General features: G+C 37.0%; 1 protein-coding gene across 3 annotated transcripts in view; it reads right to left on the bottom strand.

Annotated features, from left to right (window-relative positions):
- The window catches only part of Prkd1 (protein kinase D1), a 290,895-nt gene that overhangs the window by 119,393 nt on the left and 153,460 nt on the right, over positions 1-18,042 (bottom strand). For all 3 annotated transcript variants that reach the window (XM_026782292.1, XM_026782289.1, XM_026782294.1), the window contains exon 2: positions 17,203-17,341. In XM_026782292.1, coding sequence (XP_026638093.1) covers positions 17,203-17,341 — 139 coding nt within the window. The remainder of the gene's footprint in view (positions 1-17,202; positions 17,342-18,042) is intronic.

Raw genomic sequence — 18,042 nt, 5'->3', positions numbered from 1 at the left:
AAATTCTTTACTTACCTTTTAAAATTGCTTTTCAAGGATTTTAAAAAGAAACTTATTACATATGGTTTTATTCTAGCTTTATTTACTGATTAATGTTTTCCAGAAAATTTTTGTTGCTAGATGCACTTCAAGTTATGGATTTTAAAAAGCCACATGAACACCCATTTAAAAAGTTTTCTCTTTGTCTTGACAAGTAATAATATTTATGTTGTAGACTGCTTATCACCCACATCAAATTTAAGCTCAAATCTGACTTAAATGCCATGTCAGCAATCAGTATGAAAATTTAGTAGATCCAACAATGGATGTTTAGGAATACTAATTTACAGACGTTGCAAGTCACTGACTAGGATGAGAGGAAGATCAAAGGTAAATGCTGTTAGTGCTGGAGAGTTATCTCCCAATACAACTTTATAGCAGTGATGCTAACATAGCCCCTGTCTTTACAGAGGATCATAAACTTTAAGGCCACCATAAGTTTACAAAAGAGTGTAATGAGTTGTAGTAAGGGCTACATCTCCTAGATGAGGCTTACTGACCCAAACTCCTTTCTGATAAGAACTCTTGAAAAAAGTGATATATGCTGATCCATGAAACACTAATAGAAGTTAACTGGGAAAAAAAATCAAGAGGATGTATTATTGTTTAAACCATCCATGACCAAAAAAAAAAAAAAGACAAGAAGGTACTAAAATGCAGTATAAATAAGACATTGTAGTAGGTTGTCGTGGTAACAGGTGGAAAGAAATGAAAGAAGTTTCACATGTTCACATGTTAGATTAGGTAGGGAACAGGAATAAAAGAAACGGGGCTGGAGAAACAAGTAGAAACCAAGCCACCAACAGTTTCTTAGGTCATGGAAGAGGATGCTATTGTCATCATGCTATTCAATCATCTTAGATGAAGAAATATGATCCACTTTGGGCCACCAATATTGCTAGAACTTCATGGTGAAAAGAATGGGTAAGAAGGAGTTAAGGAAACCAATAGGAATATTGGTTTCCAGGGATACAGGTAGGAGGGTATCCCATCTGAACTAGCAAAGGTAAGAGTTACCGATACATAGAAGCAGTACTTTCAAAAGAACTTGCTGGTTCCTTTATATAACTTTATTTACATGTATTCAAGTTTGGTTACAAGACTGGAAATACAGGGGCAGGAGAAGCTTACATTCTATGGTTAATGAGAAGTAAACTATGGCCACATGGATAAAATATGGTTTATGGCATCACCTTCCTCTCTCAATCTCTTCCCACATACAAAGAGAACATGCTAATAATTTCTGACTTTGAACTAGGAAATACCTCTTAGGTGCTTCTTAAGATTCCAGGCTTCAGCACCCTGTCTGTATATACTAGACTAACTCATGATGTAAGTATAGTTCCCTAAGTGTTGAATTCGCTAGTCAATCTCTGTAGACTTCTAGCATGTTGATACTCCTTTCTAGACTGAAATTCCTGGTTCATTGAACAGCATGAACTATCCCAAAAGGTTTACCATGTGATGCCATATTATGAAAATATCCCTTACCATTCTAAGAGACTAAAACTTTTTTTGCTGGACCTCAGAGCCGAAGTTAATAATACAACATAAAAATCACTTAAGAGTTAAGACTGGTAGCCTACTGTATACTCCAACAGTTTGTTTAATCTGTTTTCAGAAGAGAAAAATGGAACAATAAACCTCACTTGCCTTGGGTTTCCCATGTAGTCAGCTTTACAACCTAAGCTAATACATAGGTGCAACCTTACTCTATGTATTCCTCCGTGTCCCTGGCCCAGAACAATGCATGTGTATCATTTGCTGCAAGCAAGAAATACAGAAGTTGAAACAAAATTCCAAAACCTACCATAAGTTTCGAAAGCAACATTTAAGGATATTGGTTGATAAATAATGCTTGCTGTCTAGGTCACTTGGGATCAATTGGAGTCAGTGACTTTATCTCTTATAAAACTCTGTTAAAGATTTCTTTATAGATTTCTCATCCATTCCCCATTGATGCTTTCTATGCTGATCAATAAAGACAGAGTGATGCCCTTTGTGAATGAGAGGCACACACTGACACAGACAGACAGAAGATACCCACACAGGGATACAGATGCCCAAAATAGCTTTCAGACAGGTAGAGTTTCAAACTGGTACCAAGAGAAGGGGAAAGACATGGAGAGTATAAAGTAGAGAATTCAAACATGGACTCACTCTTGCTTAAATGACTCTAAGGGAAAAATGCTTTTATGCTTTTCCATCACTGGACATCAGTGTATTATTTGTAACTCAAGGTAAATCACTAATGTGTATAATCCACACAGTTTACCTTTCAGAATAATAGCGTACTGACTCATCAAGACTTATCAAACATATCTGATACAAGAGTTACTTCCTATTAAATGCACACACCTTGTGACTGCAGCTCTAGCTGACGATTAAAGGTGACAGATACGCACCTCATACCCACAACACATAGGTGTATGACTTAGTAAATGTGGCTAATCATTCTGATATTTATAATACTTATCTAATGTATTAACAGATATAAAACCTTTGTCAAGCAGATAAAATGTTATTAGGAGGAAATTTTCACAAAATGAAAAAATAAAGTAGATACATGTTTCTTTTTTCTACAAGGAAATGGATATTTAAAAGAACAGAAAAATATATGTCCAAGAAAAGAGGGAACATTGAGGGGCTGGGTATTTCTGGATGAAATAAAGTGGAATTTGAACTGCATGAGGTACTAATGGCAGAATTTAAATTGAAATAGAATACTGAGATAACTATTAGGCTTTTTAACACTGAAAACCAATCATTTTATATTTTTTAACTATTGTTTAAGTTGGATACACAGTTGATCTTAAAAGCTTAAAGATTTATATAGTATAATTGATGCAATTTAGAAGTTACCTGAATGTTTTGTTCTGATAGCCTTTGGTTTCAGGAAGGTAACATAATCAAACATCCTCATAATATAGAATACTCATTTTTAAAGAATCACTAACCTTGTAAATGAAGAGACAGTTAAACCCACTTAGCATGTAGTAGAGTGGGATTATAGCAAAGTTATATTGATTGGAAGATGTGGTTTTATGCAACATCAACTTTTACAACAGCATTCTGGTACGTCGTCTTTTCAATTTTCATTTCAATACTTCAAATTGTCATTAAGCAAATTCGCTTTGTGGTAAATTCGAAACTAGAGAAAACCTGCTGATTAGCATCTCCTGTGGAAGAACATCAATTATAGGCTAAAGTTGGTGGGTATGTCAGTCTATTCAGGATTGAGAGTGTATTGCAATATTACTAACAGTAAAGAAGTAAGAAAAACGCATGACCCACTCCCTCCAAATAAAAGAAAAGCATAAAATAAAATCTACAGGAAAACTGAAGGTAATAGAATAATAACCTATAGCATTTACCAACTTAACCATTCCACAAAATCTCTCATTTATAAAGAAATTTATAAAATTATAAAATCTAAAATGAAGTCTCACATAAAAATGCAAGGAAATAATTAGCATAAACACTAAGAATACAAAAAGAAAAGTTCAGCAAGGACCATATGGAAGTTTTCTATGCTTACTATATTTGTCATTCTTTAGTAGAATGGTTGGTGTACTAAGGTTCCATGGAAACAAAGCCAATAGAAAGATACAGACAGAAGATAGACAGGCAGGGATACAGATGAACAAATGGAGAGGGTAGATATAAAAGACTTGAATATGGATAAAAATTATCATAATGATTGATGCAAACAATTATGGAATACTTGAAAGTCAAAGAACTTCACTCAGCAAGCTCAGAGCCAGGCAAGCCAACAGCACAGTTGAAGTCCAAGGCCAAGACTAAAGGGTAAAGGCTGATGAACCAGATTTATAACAGAAGCTGAAAAAGAAAACTCTTCCTTGCCCAGCCCTCTCATTTCAGGCAGGCTTTCAATAGATGTGATGATATGCAACCACATTAGGGAGGATCATCTGCCTTACTCAATATGGCAATAGACTCATGGTCAGTTCAATGAATGTATAACCAAATATCTGGATACCTGTGGCCCAGGAAAAATAGCACATAAAATTAACCATCCTCACAGTTGGCTATACCAACAGCCACTAAAATTCAGAATTGCTTCTTAAAATTGCTTTATTCTCTTTTTATTCTCTTATATGTTTAGCAAAAGATAAAATAACCATGCTAAAATATATTACTAAAGCAGTAAGATTCATGTAAGATCAAGACTGTAAAATAAATACCAAATAGAAAAAAAATCGGTTTTTGAGTAAATACAAGGAAACAGACTTCCTTCCCCAAAGTCTGGAATTTGCTGTTTCTGTCTTAAGAATCTGTTGGCCTTAGGATCTGTTTTCATAGTAAAGAAGCAATAACTGTACTCTGGAGAAACCAGGCAAAAATGGACATGCCCAAGTAATTAAATTTAAGCATCATAGGTATGGTGTGGTTATCACGTATCCTAGAGGTGCTGCGATGTGAAGGGTACTCCAGCTCTAGGATACTTTCCCCAAGACACACAACTTTGGTGTAATCATGAGAAAAAGCAATACATAGAGAAGACCAAAAGACATCCTCAAGATAACGTGTATATTATCTTCAAGGCCATTAAAGTCATAGAAAAACAAGCAGAACAAAACAGAAACAATAAGGGGCAATACGACAACAAAAAATCCAAAATAAAGCATGAAATCAAGAATACCTGTCACAGACCAGAGGAAACACAGAAGACAGGACAAGTAATTCCATTTTGGCATGTTACCTACGGTCCTGAGACAGAAATGGAACAATGATGGACAGGAACTTGATGGATTCCCATCTTATGCCAATGTTGATTTCCTCATTTTAACAGATGAACATGGCAATAATGAAGACACCATTAGGGGAGAATGAATCTGAGCAACGTGAACTGTGTTTACAGTTTTTGCTACTTTTCTATAGACCTAAAACTATTCTGAAATAAAATAGCCTGCTCAAAAAATACACTGAGTTTTGACTATGACACCTCTGCAATGGTTTTATCAGCTAAGGGCAGCATGATTTCTAAGTCAGAAAGATTCGCTGTGCAGCCTCCTTCCTCTGCATGTTAAGTACTTTAGGATACCAAAAATAGATTTCAGTCCTCAGAGATGGCAAACCAAGACCCTGATCAGCAGTAAATGTCTTAAAAGCATAAAACCAGCAAGATTGGAGATTTACACATGAGATAATAGTGAGATTGCTGTTGACCTTGAAGGCCAAGGTGAATCTACTAGTCTCAATATACAAACACGAATTATTTGTGCTTACTTGTAATAAGGAGGAAAGACAGTCAATAAAGGATTAAAATTAAATAAACATTTCATTAAAGTTTGATCATAATTGCTATAATATCGTATTACATTGTCTAATGTTTTCTAAAAAGCTAAGAAGTGTAAGAAAATGCTAGCTAATATTTTGAAAGGGACATTTTAACCATTTAAGCTGAAGATAGCATGCCCTTAGGCTATACTGCAATATTAAGGAATTAAGAGAATAATGATCGCACAACTATGAAACTAGATCCAATCCACACAATGTAAAGAAAGAAGGAAATTCCACAGTTCCAAGCATCCTGCTCTCTTCCTTGGTGTTCAGAAGCTACTGCACATTCAGCACAAGAACTAGATTCATAACATTTTAACTTGGAAATTCCTCAAGTGCACTCAGTCCTTAAAGGCAGTAATAAGCTTTATTTTTTTCCAAAATGGAAATCCAATTTTGAAGTTTGTTGATCATGAACAAGTATTTTTAGGATGACCTTTATATCATGCTACATCTGTTTAAAATAGGACATCAACATTATCATAGAATGGAAATTTACCAGTTTTTCTAAAGGCTATTTTTAAGAACCACAGCAAACTTTTACCATGTCAGTATAACTCGAACTGATGAATATGTATGATAAACACATCTTTACTAATCCATTTGCCAGTATATGTATACTTAGTTGTATTTCTCATGTTCTGGATTATTGAGGAGTAAGCCAGTCTTCATAGGTAAATTCCCAAAAATAAATACAACTTATAGGTGGGAAATTCAAACTAAGAAAAATCTCATATGGTGTCAACAACATTAACATATCATCATCTGAATTAAATTTAGACTTTTATTTCATTTATAAACAGTGTTAACTAGAAAATAGAGGAAAACAATTTTAAACTATCCAGTTTTACTCTAAACAAGAATGTGCAAGGAAATGCTGAGAGAAACAATTAATAAATGGGACCTCCTGAAACTGAGAAGCTTCTGTAAAGCAAAGGATACAGTCAACAAGACAAAACAGCAGCCTACCGAATGGGAAAACATCTTCAACAACAGCACATGAAACAAAGTACTGATCTCCAAAATATACAAAGACTAAAGAAATTGGTCTTCAAAAGAACAAATAATCCAATTTTAAAATGGGGTACAAACTTAAACAGAGAACTCTCAACAAATGAACATGAAATGGCTGAAAGACACTTAAGGAAATGCTCAACATCCTTAGTCATCAGAGAAATGCAAATCAAAACAACTCTGTGATTCCATCTTATACCTGTTAATAATGGCCAAGATCAAAAACACTGATGACAACTTATGCTGGAGAAGATGTGGGACAAAGGGGACACTCCTTCATTGCTGCTAGGAGTGCAAACTGGTACAACCACTTTGGATATCAGTATAGCAATTTCTTAGGAAATTAGGAAACACTTTTCTCAAGACCCAGCAATATCACTTTTGGGTATATATCCAAAGGATGCTCAATCATACCATAAGGACATGTACTCAACTCTGTTCATAGGAGCACAGTTTGTCATAGCCGAACCTGGAAACAACCTAAATGCCCCTTGACTGAAGAATGGATAAGGAAAGTGTGGTACATTTATACAACGGAGTACTACACAGCGGAAAAAAAATGACATCTTGAGATTTACAGGCAAATGGATAGATCTAGAAAAATACCATATTGAATGAGGTAACCCAGTCCTAGAAAGACAATTATCATATGTAGTCACTCATAAGTGACTTTTAGACATAAAGCAAAGGAAAATCAACCTACAATTAGATCCACATACATGGATCTAATCTACATGGGAAGTAGATCTCCTGAGTAAACTGGGAGTATGGGGATCATGGGAGGGAGTAGAAGGGAAGGGGAGATAAAGGGAGGAGATGTGAAAAGAGCAGCAAATAATATATAGCTAAATAAAAACAATTTTAAAAAATTAAAGAAACGTCTTTAAGATTGAAAAAAAGAAAAAAATAGGCCAAATAGTGGTGGCACACAACTTTAATTCCAGTACTCAAAGGCAGAGGCAGGCAGATCTCTGTGAGTTCAAGGCCAGCCTGGTCTACAAGCTCTAGTTCCAAGACAGGCTCCAAAGCTACAGAGAAACCCTGTCTCGAAAACAAAAAAACAAACCAATAATGTAGTGTGACTGAAAATTGAACATGTCTTTGACAGAGTGATGTACCCAGACCTTCACTGCTGCCAGCCTCCTGTCACCCTAGACAATCTGGTTGTGATGATGCAGTGAAATAAGGGCTATTTTTTAATCTAGTTGCATTCTTTTCAATATCTCAATATTATCCTGTGAAGGAAATCTATCGTCTACGTTTGTTGTTGTTGTCAAGAAGCCTATTGTTGCCATTTAAAGATGTATTCCTTTGTATGTTAGGTGTATAAGTGTCTGACTGCATGTATGTCCATGAACAACATACGTGCAGAGTCTGTGGAAGCCAAAAAAGGACACTGGGTTGACTGAATTGAAGTTACAGAGGGTTGTGAACTACTGTGTGTAGGCTGGAATTGAAATCACGTTCTCTGAGAAAAGGGTGAGTGTTCTTCACTATGGAGACCTCTTCGAACCTCTTCTTCTTGGCATTATCTGTGGAAGTTCCATTTATAGTAATGGTATGTCAGAGCTTTTACTTTCTTAGAAAATTATTGATTGTTGATTTACATTTTTCTCTCTCCTTCTTTTGTTTTTATGAGATCCCTGAGTATGCAATCAAGTGGGTCTCTGTTTCTTGAGCCTTCCCTTGAACTCTTTTCCTTCTCTTGCTTTGTCTGTCTTATTCGGATGTGTTAGTGTTTGTTTTAACTTATTTCATTTTATTATTATCTACTAGAAGAGTGTTCATTTTCTAAGAAGAGACAGAAGGGGTGGAGAGGGATGGAGGAACTGCAAGAAATAGAGGAAGGGAAATTATAAACAGGAGGAAAAATTATTTTTTAAAAAAAGGAAAAAATAGTGAACTATTACTTTGTCTAAGTGAGAAATCTGAAAGCTCTACATGATAGGTGTTCTCAGGATTAACATGTGTTAATGATCTAAATCTCAAAAATTTCTGAGCAAAATATAAGCCAAACAATATAAGAAAAATGGTTAGTGGGGAGTAATATTTTTCTAACAATTTAAAAAGCTGGAATTGTTTTAAAACAGGGAACATAAAATCAGGGCTGGTTCAAATCCTTATTTTTGTATTAAAATGTATACAATAAAGCAGATAATTTTTGTATTTGTACATCCTGTAAGTCTGAAGTCAGCACTTGGGAAGTGTCTGTGGTTGTGAATTACTTTAGAAAGTGGAGGCACACATACATTCTGGTGCATTGCTCTTTTCAAATACATCTTTGTATTTGATTCCCACACTGGCATAATGAATAGTGTCACTGCTGGTTAAGACTTAAAACAGCTGCATTTCTAATTTTGGAAGATTATGATAGATTTTTATATGGGCTGCATGCTAAAAGCAAGCAAATGGCATACCAACCACCGGGAGAGGGCTGGCCAGACGGTGGCATGGCTGAGACCCTGTGCACCAATCATGGAGCATCAAACACAGGCTGTTTGGCAGCTTTTCAAGAGATGAACCGTCTTTTAACTCAAGCAAAAATAATTCACTCCTATGAAGCCTTCAGTTCACCCTGTAGCAACGTTTCCAGTGCGACTGCTGATAGGGGCAGCAGTGACGACTCTATTTAATAGTATGTGCAGTTTGGTCTCTCTTACCCTCCTCTAGAGTCTTCTATTGCGTGTGTGTGTGTGTGTGTGTGTGTGTGTGTGTGTGTGTGTGTGTGTGTGTGTGTGTGTGTGTGTCCAATGCCTGTCCTTGTGTCTGACAAAGAAAGAGACAGAGAGACAACTAGAGAGAAATGAATGTGGAAATAAGGTATATGTTGTAATCTTTCCTATATAAGGGAATTATCACTGCACTAAAAGAATACAAGGAGCGTTCAAATATGTCTTCACAGTTTAAGAAAGAAACCACCCACATAAGATCATAAAGTAACAATGAACAATATTAATCAATAAAAATCAATATCCATCAATGCTTTTCAAAAAGTGTGCTCAGAATTCTAGCATGTAAATTTCTCTAAATTCAGATTTATTTTCCTGAAAAAAGAATCTGTGTTTATAAACAATTTTTCTTCAAAATCATATTTTCTCTTCATGTAAATGTGAATTCTAGGATTTACAAATTTAATTAAAACTTGAAATTTAATTAGTTGTATTCCTTCGGCCATTCTGCTTAATGTAACCGTCTTCTCTTGATGAAAATGGCAGCTGTTACTTAAATGTGTCCTGAAACCTTAAAGGGTTCCTAGTACGACTTAGAAACTTAGTTTCTATTTTATTTAATTTTAATTAAATGGACATAGCTAGGTGCAGTTGGGAGAGGGACGGTCATGTATCTTAATCAATTGCTGCATCAGAACTTCATATTTTTCTAAAAGATGGATGAAATAAAAATTCAAATATTTTCATTTTCTTAATTAAACTGGGATCCCAAGAAGCTTTCTTCCCAATGTAATAGAAAAGTAAATTTTACTATGCTTTAACTTGAAATAAAAAAAAATCTTTATTGTATTTTTACAAAGGTAAGCCATGAATATCTATTTACAGAGCTACATTGATATCAAAAACCGCTATAACGCCATCAGTGAATTTTGCAAGTCATCTATTTCTGTATCTTTGACATGCAAAGATTTCATTTTGATATATAGAATGTGGATTTATTTTTTACGGTAAGTACCACAAATCCACTTGAAAGTGCTAAACAGGACAAAGTAATAAGACTCTTGGGCAATGAAGGACATAGCTCGATGGGCTAGCATGTTTGACATACAGAGGCTTTTTGCCTTTGGTTTATAAAATGACTCATAAAAACAGCAAAAAGAAAACTCACTATATTTTCTAGAAAAAAATGTTTGTATGCAAAGTTCTTTGAGTTCCTGTTGCTCATCAAGGACTTTACATGACTACCTTTAAATACACAAGACTAGCTATAAATTAACTGTCTGTCAGTCTGAGAAGTAAGGGTTCAGAGTTTCTAGCTACACAGTGGCCAAAGAACAGAAGAAAAATCCCATTGTGTGGGGTTCGTCCCCTTCCTGTTTAGCTGTATGGCTGCTGAAATACTGTCTTCAATTAGTGCAATAGTGGTTGAAAAGGAAAGGAATGGAGCCACTATGATCTCTGGCTTATATCGTATGCCAGATGGTGAAGACATAAGCCTGAGGCTAGTTCTGTGCAAACAGAGGAGCTTGACATGTTCCCTGAAAACCACGGCATGTTCGGATCTATGGAGATCTGGACTTTAGTGCCGGGACATGTGAGTCAACTTTTCCTGTAGGTCTTGCCAGCTGACCCTCAGGCAGAGAAGTTGCTGTGCTAGATGCATGAAGACACGGAGACCTAGTGTGGAGGGCAGCAGGGTAGTGAGCACAGCACGGAAGGCGAGCCAGAACCCCAGGCCATGAGGCCTCATTCCTTCTTGACTTGAAACATAAGTCTGAGGCCAGCTCCAAGGGTCACCATGAATAGCAACAGCATAGACATGGGAAACCATAAGCAAGAGTTACCAAGCTGATGAAATCTGGTAAATTCAGCACTGAGGGGTGTGTCAAAAATGATGAAAATGCAAATCAGGTTATCTGGTCACATGATGGGCATACCCATCAGGTTACAGGAATCAGAATGAAAATCAGGTCACATGTGAGATGGGGGAAATGAACTACAACAGTTTGAAAGTAGGACTGCTTTCCTCCAAATAAACAGTTTTTAACATAAAATCAACACAACAATATGTAGAAGACGCAGGGCCAGTGAGTTGACCAGCAGGTATGACTCCTGAAATTGGCACAGTCAACGAGGAAATCATCTTTGCAAGTTGTTCCTTGACCTCCATACATATGTCCTGGCACATCATATAACCCCAAACTTAACCCATGAATGAAAGGTGTCCAAAAAGGCATCAAAATCCATAGGAAAAGGTTTTCTTGATGACAGTAACAGTAATTTTACTAGTAGATTAGGACAAGAGGAAGTGATATCAGACATAGAAATGCAATTCTCACAGACCAGCCGTAATATTTGAATGCAGTATTTAGAATGTGAATTTAATCATTAATTCATTGATTTTTGTTTTATTAATTTAAGCATTTATTCACCCTACACATATTGAATGTTTTATATGAGTCTCATGAAATCTCAAGCTCAGTCACCCAGGAGATCCTATTGATAGTGTAATATAGGTGATGGATCAAGACTCAGAGAAACGACGTGACTTGCAGCGGTGTGTGGGTGAGATTGGTAGTGTTATCCGATTTAATATTTTATATTTTCCCCATCACTTTAGACCTCTGTATGTAACTCAGGGTGTCTTCAACTTGCAGCAATCCTCCTGTCTCAGCTACCTATATGCTTCTCTGTATTAGCAGAGAAGCCTTCAGCATGATCTTAATCCGGCTGCAGTCTGAGTAGATATATTAAATATTCATTTTTTTTCTGAGAAAGAAGAGGATAGTGGTTCTATAATAAAGATAATGTAAGTGGATCCTGAAATCTCATTGCTAAGGCAGCCAGATTTTGTAAATTCAAGGCCAGTCAGGTCTACAGAGCAAGTTCCAGGATAGGCTCCAAACCTACACAGGAGAGTTGCATAATTTAAGGAGGTCCACAGGAGTCCTTAATAAAGGACAACAAATGTTGGGGAATCACTCACTGTAGAATGTTCTCTGCTCTATGAATGCTGGGGTTGCGAACCAAACTACAGCCACCAACCAAGCAAAAGGAAAAAGGGGGGTGAGCATGCTTCCTGTCTGAGCTTATAGTACCTCAGACCGTGCCCTAATGGACTGGTATCTAAAAGGCTATTGGCTGAACAAATTCCCACAACACAAAAAAATCCTGTCTTGAAAAAAAAAGAAAGAAAGAAAAAAGCTAAATTCTAGCATTCTAGCTCTGGAATTGAAGATGCATGATGCCAAGCCCAACTTCTTACTTATGCTCTGGGATCTGATCTCAGGCCTCATGCTTATGCGATAACCACTTTTTTAAGTGAACCCTTTCCCCAGCCCCTTAACTCTCCAGTTTGTAGGAAAGAATTCTTGCCCTATATGAAATGAGAGGGAGGCACCTTCAGCATGGAGACTAGAAACCTATTTTCAAATCAGTCAATCCATGGATATGATCTGGAGAAGAATAAGCTAGCAGAAGCAAGACCCGCTAGGTGCACAAAGGAAGCTAAAAACATCCTATGAGAAAGTCAACTTTATATGGGAATTTGGAAAGCATGGTTTCACAGCTGTACAGAAGTTTTGATGAATCTTACAAGAATTTTTTTAATATTGCTTAACCTGCCAATCCTCAGAGTTATCAGATTGGCTTCCTGGGAATGTCTGCCTAGAGGCTCCAAAGAGCAAACAAACAATATTACAGTTAATAGTGCAATTTTTACGGCACTGATGTTCTTGAGTGTTTTACATGTTTGCTTTATTTTTGTAACAACCTACAGTGTAGGCTGTTGCCATTTCACAGACAAGGAAATCATGAATCATTAAATGACTCAATGAGGATGTTAGTAGCAATGAACAGGCAAAGGCATGAGCCCAGATGGTCTGATTCAGAGAACTGTGCAATCACTGCACACAGCACCTTACCTACAGGCAAAACAAAAAAAACAAAAAAAAAAAACCTTAGACTCCAAGTCATATTCATGTCTGTGATACTTTATCTAGTACAAGCTGCATATTTAATTCAGAATATCCAAACCTCAGAGGTATCAAAAAAAATTCATAAAGAAAATCACTGGTACTCTATGTCCATGAAATCAGTTCTTCATAACTCAAGAAAGATCTGACTCCTTTGGCAACTACACTGAACAGCGCGAAGGGACACCAAGAAGAATGGGAAAGGGAATGACACTCGCAGGTGGCTCTAGTTCCTCCACGAGTCCTTTTCCACTTTACTTTCTCTTATATCAGCTACTTCCAAATGGTTTTACAACTCTTTAATTTTGTGTCCAGCGCATGGTCCACTCTGCCCGCAGTTCGGCTCCTGTGTCCCTGACTGAGAACAAGCCAGGAATTGCAGAAATGCAGTTCTTGACAATTCCTGATTTCTCTGTACAACACAGACACGGACATGTGTGTATGCACAGAAAACTGTCATTAGAGATGAAGACAAAAATAAAAGTACAAAGAAGGTTGAGTCCTGGAAATATGGTCCTGTAACCTATCTGCTGCTCGGGCTAAACAATCAGGCTTTCATATCCCATCATGAAGAGCAGTGCAGCTGATTCCCATGATCGTTATTTCAGAGTTCTGAACCACACACTTAATCCTGGGCTTTGTCTTTGCCAAGAGAAACATCCACATGGAGTGTTTCCTGCTTCAGAACAGTGGGTCTAAAGTTAATCCGTTTCTTAACAAAGAGCTATTGCCAGAGTTGGGTGTGTATCTTAGGGCACAGAGATGCAGCTACTCATCTTTTTTCTTCCTACCCAATCTGTCCACTTCTGAGCAATATTTTCCTTACCACCGGGTCAAAGCCTACTAGTCACAGAAGACTTGTGTTTCAAACAGAGGGAGAAGAAAGCCAAGCAATTAGCCAGCAGCAGTCTGGTTCACTATGAACTCTCAAAGCAACATGGGATGATAAAAGGTCTCAGAAATCACAATAGAAAGAGAAATCACTGATGTGAGGAGAGAGAAAAATAACCTTTCTCAAAATTACATTCTCCCCAGATTTTATCTCTTTTTTTTTTTTTTTGGCTGAGATTTTATGTCAGAAAACATTTCCAATGGTGAAACACTAAATACAACAAAAATATAACAATGCACTTATACCAAAGAAAAAGATTAAATTTAATCATGGGAAGAAGAATATCAGACAATTTAGGTAAACAAAATTTAACGATAAAACTAGTCTTCAAGAGGAATCAGACAACTTAGGTAAACAAAATTTAATGGTAAAACTAGTCTTCAAGAGGAAAATAAATGCCCATGGTTTATTAATGCTATGCAACTAATCAGTCAAAAGCAGTCTGGGTGCCAATGAAGGTGAAACCTAAGAGCACCACCAGAAAATGGCATGCATGATAGGGGAAGCATAACATACCATTGATATCCAGCCTGGATCAAGCAGAGCATATGAGTCAAGCTCCTCAGTCCCCATGAGCAGCACAGCCCTAGGAAGTCTCAGTTGTCTCCTTTAAACTATACTGCTGTGTAATCTTGCACAGAGGGCTAATCACCAGAGGACAAGGAGGACAATGTTGCCTGTGAAGTTCAAAGGTCAGTGGAAGGTATCTAAAAAAATTCAATATCTTTATTTATGATATCTATATATCTATGTATCTATCTATGAGCGTGTATGTATATACGAGTATAACACATACATATGTAAGTAAAATGGATAGGAGATTAAATCTAGAAACCCAGTTTTCAAAAGTCCTCATGCCCCTGCTTTAGGAGAAAGCCTCTCTAAAGTTGACTAAATAATCCATGACTATAGCACCAACACATGACTATAGCAGAACAACATTAACGGTCTTCTTTGTTGTTGTTATTTTTATTTTAAGTCAAGTAGTATTTGGTTTTACCATATGTCTGGGTTATCTAGTGTCTGGTTCTCGGTCATCCAAGCAGTGCCAGGTATGGGTTCTAGCTCATGGAATGGGCCTTAAGTCAAATCAAACATTGATTTGTAATTCCCACAATGAGTCCTGTACCACCATTGCATTATCATATTTTACAGATAGGAGAGATTATAGATCACAAGTCTTGTGGCTGGGTTGAGGTTTATGTTTCTCTTTTGGTAGCATGCATAGCACCTTCCCATGCCAAAGACATTAAAATATGGGGGTAATAGTTCTAAGGAATAAACAGAGACCCACAGTCAGGCATTAAATACAGAGCAAGACCTTGGAACACACATCTTTAAATTAAGATTTCTCCATCACATCTCTCCTCTCAGAGCTCAGGGACTGTGTGGAAGAGGAGGCAGAAGGAGTGAGCACACCAGAAGGGATGGAGCCTACTAGGAGAATAAGACCATACAAATCAACTGAGCTAAGCTCATATGAACTCAGAGACTAAAGCACCAAGCATGGAAACTACAAGGTCTGCATCAGGTCTTCTGTGCATATATTACAGTTTTCAGTTTAGTGCTTTTATGGGACTCCTGGAGTGTGAATGAGTGGCTCTTTGATTCTTGTGCCTTCTCTTGACTTGTTTTATCCAACTTCAGTGTAATGATTTTTGTTTTATCTTATCTTATTTTATTTTATTATGCTTTGATGTTTAAATAAAATGGGAAGAAAACCAATTAAAAGCTGAAAAACAAGTCCTCATTTATGCCTGCATATTACTATCTAGAAAATACACTCATAAAACAGAATACCTTATTTGCAGAGTGGCATGGATGCTGGTTTAATAGGAATTGGGGCAATAGCACATGCCATATATGAGTTCACTGAATATGTCATTTGAGATGGCCCCTAGTGTTCAGAATAAGAACCCTCAGGAAAGCACTTCTAAGTGATAAGGCAAAGCAGGCAAAAGCCAGAAAACCACAGAGAACGATAGCCCAGAGAAACACATGACTTCTTGAAAATTTAACAAAAAAATTATCAAAGCTTTTGCTTACTATTTTTATTTAGCAACTGCCCAGACTCATAAACAATAGAGAATTATTTCTTTTGTAAAAATGAAAATTTATTTTGTGATAACAAGCTATCCAATGCAAGTAGGGCAAACAAGGACTTCACAAAACCAAGATGCAGAGGTTCTGTAGACAAAACATGAGTGGAAGGAAGCAGGGCAGAACCAACTAAATAAACACAAGGGAATGAAGATCAGGACCCCTGTGGACAAGCACAGATCAGGGAAAGAATTCCAGGTTAGGAAGTCTAGAAAATCTGAAACAATGGATTTCCTGTAGACAAAGCCACAGCAGGCAACAAAAGTCAGGGAGCAGAGAGAAACCATGTGGCTCAATTTCTCAATAGTGACTATATTTTAAAAAATGAAGAATAAAAATCTGGACACAGTTACATTCTTTGGCTCAGCCACCCATCACTGCAAAGACTTGTGCTGCAGCTGTTCATAGGTCCTATGGTTTTAATGTAAAATTCACCCATTTTCTTTTTCTGTATCGATAGGTACAGCGCTAACAACAATAACTTTTGAATTCAAAATTATAAAAAAAATGAATTTTAAGACCAAAATCAAATGCAAGGCAGGCAGAAACACAGCAATCCTTGGGGAATGACTTAACCAGATCATGGGCATGGTGAGAACGCATCTACCCCCACTGCTGTTGGTCTCAGCAGGCCATAGCAAATCAAAAGCTCTTTCAACTCTTTTCTATCTGCTTCTAGATATTTGGGGACCCAAGGGGCACCTCAACATCACTGTAGCGATAACTACTTGTGCTGATGTCCAAACCATTCAAGTTGCTAAACAGAACGTATGTGTCAATGTGGATGTGAGTATTAGTTAGAAAATGGGTGTAAGTACCAGTAAAGGGATGAGTGCCTTCGAGGCTGGGGGAAAGTACGCAATAGGAATATATAATGGAGTCCTGACTAGAAGAGAAAAAAGGCAAACTCTTTCCCAATTTTCTTCTTTCTCAAAACAGTCTGCCTTATGTAGTCAAATCTGATTTGGAACACACTCTGTCTTAAGTTGGCCTTGAACTCATGATCCTCTGTCACAGCCTGATAGTGCTGGGATTACAGATATATACAACTGTGCCAGGATTTTCCAAAATAAGCTTAAAAATTCATTTAGACAGAACCAAAAAAAACTCATGTTGGAAACCAGCACATTAAATATTTTTTTATGTCACCTAAAAAACTAGGTCCAAAAATTCTTCACAAACAACTAATGGAAAACAGGATCCTACTTACCGGACAGGACCACTTCGATGAGATCTCCTTCCTGGATATCACTTGCCATTTTCACCAGCTGGAGGATGTTTTCAGAGGTAGGATCATGCCGGAAAAGCAGGATCTTATCATATAGTCCATAGAAACCACATTCAGGGAACTGTAATGCAATACCACAATAGTTTAGATGTCAAAATCATCCTAAATATTTTGTCTTAAAAGAAAAATAAAATAAATGTCAGGGCACAAATGTAAGCTAATTAGAAAAAGTGCACACATCTAGAACATTCAATTAAAAGAAATGAATGTCAGAAATGGTATTCAAAGACTCCTTTAGTGGGAGAGAGGCTGTGCATCATAAGGCCAACAATGAATGACCAAGTCGTCTTCTAATTAACAAACAAAGAACACAAAACAGATTCAAAGAAGTTTCTATAGTAACATGATTAAGAAACATACTAGGCATACTAGGTGGTATGAGGAAAAGAATGCATTTTCTCACCTAAAACAGGAATCAGCTAATTAAAATTCTGTTATACATAACTTGACAATTTGGCAAAAAAACAAAACAAACAAAAACACAGAACAAAAAAAGTCAAGTCAGTCTGTTTTGATATAGTCCAGAATAGACATGGCTCAAGAAAGCTAAACACATCATAGGCACAGAGTCTACTGGAATCTACAGTATCTCTGACCCAGGACAGAACCAGGCTAGACAGCACCCCTCTTCTCTGGGCTCTCAGAACCAGGCTACACAGCACCCCTTTCCTCTGGGCTCTCAGAACCAGGCTAGACATCACTCTGCTCCTCTGGACTCTCAGAACCAGGCTAGACAGCACCCCTCTCCTCTGGGCTCTCAGA

The sequence above is a fragment of the Microtus ochrogaster genome, chromosome 1, assembly GCF_000317375.1.
Source record: "Microtus ochrogaster isolate Prairie Vole_2 chromosome 1, MicOch1.0, whole genome shotgun sequence".
Classification (NCBI taxonomy): domain Eukaryota; kingdom Metazoa; phylum Chordata; class Mammalia; order Rodentia; family Cricetidae; genus Microtus; species Microtus ochrogaster.
The sequence above is the reverse complement of the archived record's forward strand: the minus strand, read 5'-3'. Positions and strand labels throughout refer to the sequence as shown.